Source organism: Onychostruthus taczanowskii, unplaced genomic scaffold (assembly GCF_017590055.1).
Source record: "Onychostruthus taczanowskii isolate IOZ18803 unplaced genomic scaffold, ASM1759005v1 scaffold193, whole genome shotgun sequence".
NCBI lineage: Eukaryota > Metazoa > Chordata > Aves > Passeriformes > Passeridae > Onychostruthus > Onychostruthus taczanowskii.
In genome coordinates, this window is record NW_024499162.1 from 459619 (window position 1) to 468412 (window position 8794).

General features: G+C 50.9%; 1 protein-coding gene across 1 annotated transcript; it reads right to left on the reverse strand.

Annotated features, from left to right (window-relative positions):
- Positions 1–3049: 3049 nt before the first annotated feature.
- Positions 3050–5455, reverse strand: ACTA1 (actin alpha 1, skeletal muscle). The gene is made up of 7 exons (XM_041402113.1): positions 5295–5455; positions 5072–5214; positions 4586–4910; positions 4282–4443; positions 3877–4068; positions 3576–3757; positions 3050–3462 (listed from the first exon to the last, which is right to left on the reverse strand). The coding sequence occupies exons 2-7, from the start codon at positions 5198–5200 to the stop codon at positions 3319–3321; spliced, it is 1134 nt and encodes a 377-aa protein (XP_041258047.1). The 5' UTR covers positions 5201–5214; positions 5295–5455; the 3' UTR covers positions 3050–3318.
- Positions 5456–8794: the final 3339 nt, after the last annotated feature.

The following is an 8794-nucleotide window of genomic DNA, read 5'->3' on the forward strand; positions in this document are numbered from 1 at the left end:
TCTACAGTTTTGGAACCCAAGGGGAGAAGCATGTTGGGGTGCCAGTTCCCTTTTCACAAAGCCATCACCTTTGTGGGACAGTAGTCCATCCTGGGCCACATTCTGCTCTCTGTGCAAATGCAGAATTCTGCTTCAGAAAAATCTGTATCAAAATAAAATTAGGAAACCTCTTCAGTGTGCTCATCTTCTCCAAGATAGATTTCCTTTGCTCTTTTGTTCAGAGGCTCCCTCAAGACACTCCCTCAGAACCCAGGTTTTCCCTTAGCTCCTTATATAATTGAGGCGCTGGCCCAGGCATCTGCAGACCTGGGAGAAGCCTGCATCAAAATTCAGTCATGACTGTGACTCCCAAGCTCATCTAAACAGCACCACATCATTTTTAGCCTTTCAAGGACTCTTCCTCTCTCAAGATTTTCCATCCCTTGGTGACATTTGGACCGAGGGCAGCTTCTTGCATTGCCCACTGGGTGTAGACTGAAGTTATGGAGGGTTGTCCAGGGCTGGTTCAGCCCTGGATCCAGATGGCTGTGGAGCAAGCAGAGAGCTGCAGCCCCAGATGATGTTTTTGGTAGAAGGAAGAGCCATTCCCCTTCATTACCCTCCCTCCCACAGTACGTGAGTGTCCTGCATCCTTCCTTCTATACCCTTTTACTCCTCTGATGCCCCATTTATCCCTCTGCCTTTCTCAAAACAGAGGATGCTGGTCTTGGGGATCCTTTGGGTCCTGGGGATCCTTTCTGTGCTGCCAACAGCGCTGTTAGAGGCACAGGAAGGGTAATGAAATTACTGAGAACTGCACAATAAAGACCAAACCCAGACCGCTGTGCACAAGCAAAATTCTCCAAACCACCTTCCCAACAATGGGGCTTGAGAGCCATATGAAAATCCAACTCACCTGTTTCCAAATAATCTGTGTCTTCAATTGCTAAAAATATCAAGGAAAATCCCAAGCCCAAATAAAAGGGTGGTTTCAGGTTAAAGAGAGTGTTTAAGTTTGAAATTAAAACATGAACAGGGTGGTTTCATAGGCTGAAGACTCATGGCATCCCTGTTCACTGATTAAATGACAAAAACAACAAACCAGGAATTTCTTTTTAGCCGTAAGAACGTACTTTAAAAGGTCATTTATCTTCAACTGGATGAAATTGGCACAGAGGCTGTGGAGAATACCTGATGCTGTGGGTTAGAGTGAGACCAAATGCTGCTGTTAGAGGCAGCAGACAATGACATGCCAGTGGTAGCATCAGTTTCTCAGTGCAAGGCAGTCTGACTGCTGAAGGACTCACTTCTGCCCACAGCTGTGCTCATGAGGGATCCTTAACCCAAGTTTGGCACTGCACAATACAGGTCTTCCTTCAGAAGGAGTAAGCATCTCCTGATCCCTTTGATTTTGATATGGCTGGAGATGACAGAGAGCTCAGCATCACTCCCCCTTTCAAAAATCAGCCTCTTCCACTGTGGGTTTAGGGCCATAAATTAATATTATAGGTGAAAAAATGGAGTCTGAGAATGCTGTCTAACTCATGAGGCTACCATTCTAAGCTAATTCTTTTCTGTGCTTTTAAAACATTCTTTTAGTTAAATAGCAGAAGCAACTTCTAAAATCCATCTCACCACCTAAGCCACAACAGAACCTGAGATCAGAGGTCAAGTGTTGAGGAGTTAAGGCTAAGCACCTCCCAAAATCCCAACAGGTAGCTGGCAGATGGAGTGTGTGCCACTACACAAAGGGCAACAAAGTTCTTTTTTGCTTTTAGAAGCAACTGGTTTTTGAGAAGCAACAAGTTTCCAGTCCCTCCTCAATCACTGAGAGCCCTTAGGGCTGCCCTGTGGCCCTCCCTGCTCTCAGGTACCAGGGAAGGACCAGAGCAGCTCCTCCCACAGGCTTCTGCTTTGGAATAGTGCCAAACGAAAAAGCGAACTCATGTATGGGTCTCACTTTAATTCAAGTAAAATCAGCTAAAATGCAAAACAAATGCACCCTTAGCATAGCCACAGCAGAGCAAAAAACCTCCCTGGGCTGGAAGTTCTTCTGAAAATCATCTCTTTTTTCCATAGTACTGCTTCCTCCCACAGCAAAAGAGCACCCCAAAACTCAGACACTGCTTTCATGACAGGGTCCTGTGCTCCTGGAGTCCTCCCTCTTCAAAGGCTGATGGCTCCTGCACGTGTGTCCTGACCTGGGAACATATGCCAAGCCTGACCGGACTTTAGGATGGCTCCCAGGGGGAGTGGAGCTCCCAGAGAGAACACCTGGTGTGTATGTGGGTGGGCGTGTGTATGTATGCTGGAAATAAAGGGGTGTCCCGGAGCCCCCTCACCCCCTCACAGTAAGAGAGAAATGAGACAGGCCAGGAGCACCTTTCCCGCCCCCCATTCTGCTCTGCTTCATCACCGGCAAACAGGGCAGGCAAACGCCCTCGGCAAGGGGAAGCCCCTGGGATTTTCCTTCGGGCTCCTGGGGAGTTCCTGAGTACAGGATGTGATCCCGGGAAGGGGTGGTTCCAGGGGGTAGAGGAGGGGGTGGTCCCTTCGCAGGCAGCTCCCCATGCGTGGCCACTGGCAAGGGCAAGGGTGTCAGGCAGGGTGAGGAAGTGGCCCTGGCTGCCCTCAGCCCCCCGGGACAGCACGGTGGCAGGTGGGTTTCCCATAAGTGGAGTGGAAAGCTCTTTATTTAACCTGCACCCGCCACCTGCCCTCAGCCCCAGCCTTGCCTTCCTCGGGAGCATGCCAGGGCTACTTTTTTGGCAGGCTGAGCCAAAAGAAATGTTTTGCAAGCAAAGGCTCCAGGTAACCCTTTCCCGCCTGGGACTGGCACACTGCAGAGTGCCAGGCCACCCCCCTTGCAGCAGCGTGATGCAACAAGCAGCCCACCCGCAATGCCCTCAGTGCCACCCAGCAGCCTGCACCCCAAGAGTCACAGAGCTGCCTCCTCTGGCTGGGCTCCTGTCCCCTCCCCAGCCCCGCTCCCATCTGGGGACTGCTGCCCACCGCCCACCGCGTCCACAAGTGATGGAAGGACCCGAGCAAATGACGACAAACGACAGCATTAGGGGTGTGACAGAATGACTGATGATTTAATGCTTCTTGAAGTTTTTTGTTTCCTTCCACAGGGCATTGGTTTTAAAAACAAACAAAACGAGATAAAATAAATTAATTTATGTACACTTTACATACACTGTGTCACATGGAGCTTTGCAGCAACAGTAACCAGAAATCGTTACAAAATAGAACATGGCTGTTGCAGGCCCCCAGCTGCCTGCAACCTTGAAGGTCGTCATCCTGAGCGTGGTTGGCAAAGTGATCATGTAAACATGTTTAGAAGCATTTACGGTGGACAATGGATGGGCCAGCTTCATCATATTCCTGCTTTGTGATCCACATCTGCTGGAAGGTGGACAGGGAGGCCAGGATGGAGCCACCGATCCAGACAGAGTACTTACGCTCAGGTGGGGCGATGATCTGGAAAACACCAAGAGAGCTGAGATCAGTACACACGGCTCTGCTGCGGGGGGCAGCACGGGGCTGTGCACAGAGAGAAGGCTGCTCCCAGGAGCTCGGTGCTCCGGCCTTACCTTGATCTTCATCGTGCTGGGGGCCAGGGCTGTGATTTCCTTTTGCATGCGGTCAGCAATACCTGGGTACATGGTGGTACCCCCAGACATGACATTGTTGGCGTACAGGTCCTTCCTGATGTCGATGTCACACTTCATGATGCTGTTGTAGGTGGTCTCATGGATACCTGCAGACTCCATACCTGGGGGCAGCAGGGGGAAACAGGCAGGCACAAGTTAAGTGCAAAGTGAGAGCTCTACGTGGTGACTCTGGAGAGAGGGGGGAGCAGCCAAGGGAAGAGAGATGGAGGGGGGCACACACCAATGAAGGAAGGCTGGAAGAGGGTTTCTGGGCAGCGGAAACGCTCATTGCCAATGGTGATGACCTGCCCATCAGGCAGCTCGTAGCTCTTCTCGAGGGAGGAGGAAGAGGCAGCGGTGGCCATCTCGTTCTCAAAGTCCAGCGCCACATAGCACAGCTTCTCCTTGATGTCACGGACAATCTCACGTTCAGCTGTCAGCGGGGAGCAAAGGCATCAGTGTTTGCAGAGGAGGAACAGGGAGCACTTGTGCTGCCTCCACAGGTCTACTGGGACTCCAGACCCCCAACCACACATAACCTCACCCCAGGGACTGTTTTTGGGGCTTGCAGTGGGGTGAGAGCATCTCTAGAAGTGCGAGGGCTGGAAGCGAGAGGGAACTTTTTGGAGGAGGGAATGGTGCTTACCTGTGGTGACAAAGGAATAGCCACGCTCAGTCAGGATCTTCATCAGGTAGTCCGTGAGGTCCCGGCCGGCCAGATCCAAGCGCATGATGGCATGGGGCAGGGCATACCCTTCATAGATGGGGACGTTGTGTGTCACACCATCACCAGAGTCCAGCACGATACCTGGGGAGACAAGAAGCATCCGTATGAGAGATGTGGCCCACAGAGGGTCCTGCCCTGGGGGGCAGAGTTCTTGTCAGATGTAGGGGACCAGTCCTGGGCATCCTTGCTTGGGGAAGAGGAGCCAGCAGGACTTTGCACTCACCAGTGGTACGGCCAGAGGCGTACAGGGACAGCACAGCCTGGATGGCCACATACATGGCAGGGACGTTGAAGGTCTCAAACATGATTTGGGTCATCTTTTCACGGTTGGCTTTGGGGTTAAGGGGGGCCTCAGTGAGCAGAGTGGGGTGCTCCTCTGGGGCGACACGCAGCTCATTGTAGAAGGTGTGGTGCCAGATCTTCTCCATGTCGTCCCAGTTTGTGATGATGCCGTGTTCAATGGGGTACTTCAGGGTCAGGATACCTCTCTTGCTCTGGGCTTCATCTCCTACGTAGGAGTCCTTCTGACCCATACCCACCATGACGCCCTGCAGGGGAGGAAAGCGGGGGCTCAGCAACCTCTCCAAGGGCAGCAGCACGGGGCTCCCCAGCAAGACAGGAGGATGCGGAGGGCTGGAAGGCAGCAGGGATCCGCAACCACCACTGTGGCAGGGCGTGCGGGGAGGCTCGGAGGGGGAGTGAGCCGTACCTGATGGCGGGGTCGGCCAACGATGGAGGGGAACACGGCCCTGGGGGCATCGTCCCCGGCGAAGCCAGCCTTCACCAGGCCGGAGCCGTTGTCGCACACGAGCGCGGTAGTCTCGTCCTCGTCACACATGGTCTCGGCTGTGTCTGCGGGGGCACAGGGCAGCGGGGCTGAGCCTCACGGCCGGCCGGCAGCCGCGGGCGGTGGCGGCGGGGCCGGGGCTTACCTGGGCTGGCTGCGGGCTCCGCGCGTCGGGCAGAGAGAGAGGCTCCCGCTCCTCGCCGGGTCACTCGTGGCCGCCGCAGCCGCCGCCGAGCCTTTTATCACGGCGGGCGGCGGCAGCGACCGGCCCCCAGGAATGCGGCCCCGGCCGTCCCCATATTTGGGCGTCGGGCCCGGCGCGGCCCCGGCCCGGCGGTGCCCAAAGAAGGCGCTCCTGGCCCCGGCCCAGGTGAGCCGGGCCCGGCCGTATAAGGCGCGTCTGCCGAGCCCCCCCCGCCACCGCCCGCAGCCGGGGCCGAAATAATTCCCCGGCACCAGCGGCCCCGTTAAGGGCAAAGCAGGTGGGGACGGCCGGGAGCCCCGCGGGGCTCAGCGGGGCAGACGGCGAGAGGCATCGGCCCCGCGGCCACCACGTGCCAAAGCTTGGGGCTGCGAAGGGAAACGCGTCTCTCCCGGGTCTTTCCCATAGCTGTAGGTGAGCCATGGGGGAGAAAGGGAACTGGGAGAGAAGAAATGACAAGGTACATCTCTAGTTTGCAGGGCACACGGAGCAACAGCCCATGCAAAACCCACAATTTTACACATCAAGTTAAAGACGTGCATCATTTCCTTGCTGTGATTTAAAAGTGGAAAATAAATGCATGGGGTAACATCTGTCAGACAAATGCCTGAAGAGAAGCCTGGTAAAGGATTAATCCTAGTCTGATCCCAGAAGCCTGACGTAGCCGTGAATGCTGGTACCATTACGAGTGCCCATTGCTGGCCACTGAGCTCGGCCAGGCAACACGGGAACCCTTCAGCTATCCCTGTCGCTCACCCTTTCCAAAAGGAGTGCAGTCTCACAGGCAAGTCATCCCTGACGAGCTGGAAGTACCATGCAAGTGAAAAGGAACAGCTCATCTCCTTCAGATATGGGTATTTAGGCAGAGATTCCATGTGGGACACTTGGAAGATTTTACAGATACTTGGTTTCCAGCGGAAAGAAGAGGCAGTAATGCAAGCAGATTTGCAGCCCTGACACTATGTTGATGCAAATCAACCTTCATGATCCTCTCTGAAGACACAATTGGTCAAGTGTAAATCCTTTGAAAATTTAGGGAGTCAGGCTAGAAGGAAGAGCAATAGTAGGCTAGAAGCACTGTGCTGTGAGGAGTCTCCTGAAAGTGAAGGTATTTCTGCAGGTGATTTCCTCCACTGCAAGGCAGAGCAGACAGCTCAACAGAGAAGCAGACAACTTTTCTTCTCCTCTGTTTAACTTCTTCATCCTCCAGGTTGGCAGCATTCTTCTTTACCTCTGGCAGCCATTTAATTCCTTCTGCTATAAATTTTGAATTCCTGTCAAGTTGTTATTAAAATGTGCTCTTCTCTCACTCTGTTCCTCAACTTGTATTATTCTTCAGTTCTGTCATCAACAACTGGCAGTACAAAAGTCGGAAGCCTGTGAGCACTTAAAGGCATCACAACCACCAATCTATTTACAGAGCTGTAGTGCTTCATTGCGGTTTCCAAAATACGGCTGGTTGTGTTGAATCAGAAATCAAGTAACAGAAACCCTAACGTCGCTGAAAGATAAACATCCTTAATCCTGCAATGAAACATGATGCAAGCATAAACCCACTCTATCCCTTCTGCTCCCTTTTATTTTTTCTCTATCCCAATCTAGTTTACAGCAAAGTACCCAAATGGCAATGTTAAATTCTCCCACTTCTGAGTAAAATATCATTTTCTGCAGGTAGATCTGATGTTTATCTGGATTCACTAAATGAATGTGGTTCTTGTCTCAAGTCAGAGAACAGTTGGAGTTAGTTTCCAGTACAGGGCACAAAGAACTCACTATCCACCATGCATAGTTTCTGAAACTGATCACAAATGACAACTGAAAAACTTTCCTGCTGCTCTGGCAACAGCAAAGGATGCAAATGTGTACTCCCATACGTTGTGTGCCCTCCAGTACTGAGAAAATAACTATTTAAGAAACAACATATATCCTTATTCAAGAGGGGCTATCCATCCCCCTCAGGCAGTTTTAACTCTCATCTTTTTGTCACAAGTTTGTTTTTGTTACACTTAGAAACAAGCTAGAGCTGTGGCATTTGCCACCTTCCACATGCAGTGGTAAATGAAGGCATCCTCCTGGAGCAGTAGTCTGAGACATGGGTTCTGCACCAGCACAGTTAATTGCATAATGAAGCAGAGGACAGAGAGGAGGAATAATCCTGAATCCCAGACTCTTCAAACTTTCCAACAGAATAGAGAACCAGTTCAACATCACTAGTACAAGAACATTAAACATCTGTTTAGACATGGAAGTTATTTTAACGAGGCTTTGTTTAAGTAAACTCATTGTAAGTAGCCTTCTGTTTTGGCAATAGTCAGATGGAAAGCTGTTGTATAAATGCCAAGAGCCTCCCAACCCAGCAGTAGAGTAGAATAGTTGAAAACCCTACACAGCTCATCCTTTCCCAAATCCTGGATAACACTTTTACACCAACCATGACAAACATGATGCAGCAGAGAACCCAGGCACTTTGAAACAATGGATAAGGGTGATCAGAACCACTTGCATCGGGAGCAAGCTTTCCAGGGCTTGCCCTGCCACTCCTGACAGAACAGAGAGATCTGGCCAACAGTCTAGAAGATATGAGATATCCCCAAAGTGACACATGGTGGACAATCAAAGAGATTGCTCTTCAAGCAAAATTCAGGAGTCTAGGAGAAGTTAAGGCAGAATATATTTTGGCAGGGGCAAGCAACCACTTCTTCCATTAGTCCCTTTCTCCCAAAACCCCATTAAGTTTACCGATGTGAAACCGCCCTCAAAGTGACATTCAGGCGAACACGTGGAATTCTTCCAAGGCTTAAACAAGCAACTCCTTTGAAGCCGGAGCTGGGAGTTACACTCACACTTCCCAGCCATGCAAGACTGCAGAAGAGCAAAGTTTGCTGCTTAGAACAATCTTAGAAGATGACTGCTAGTGCATTTCTTTCCCATATTAGTTTGAACCTCTCTACATAAATCTATTCTTCCAAACATGTTCAGACTCTCAGTCCAGCTTACTGTATTAGTACAGGGAGGAGGGGAAGCCACGGAAGGGGAGCTGTGCTTTTAAAACTAGAAACTGGATTCTCTTCAACCAATTTAACTTCTGACCTTCTCAGCTGTTAGATCAAGTTGTTGCAGCAGGCATGGAGCCAGACAAGTAAAACATAAGGGTGTGCAAGTTGCTCTGCAGTCAGTTTCTGGCTCTTGAGCTACATGCAAAATAAAGGTGCAACACATCAGATTGCAGTAACTTTTATTAAAAGACTAAATTCTGCTGTTAATCAAAATAATTGAGAAATTGGCTTTTAAAAAAAATTATTCCCTTGTCAGAGATAACTAACTGTGGCACTGGGGTTAAAAAGGAAAAAGGGAAATTAGTAGTGCCTACCAGTAGAGACCAAGGCATGGGAGTAAGGAAGATCATGCTGTATTCCCACACTTTCATAACTGCTTTCGAGGTT

Coding starts and splice junctions, on each gene's coding strand:
- ACTA1 (XM_041402113.1), bottom strand. CDS start 5,200: ATGTGTGACGAGGACGAGACTACCGCGCTCGTGTGCGACAACGGCTCC. Junction 4,911..5,071: donor TTGGCCGACCCCGCCATCAG/GTACGGCTCACT, acceptor CCTCCCCTGCAG/GGCGTCATGGTGGGTATGGG. Junction 4,444..4,585: donor CGCCTCTGGCCGTACCACTG/GTGAGTGCAAAG, acceptor TTGTCTCCCCAG/GTATCGTGCTGGACTCTGGT.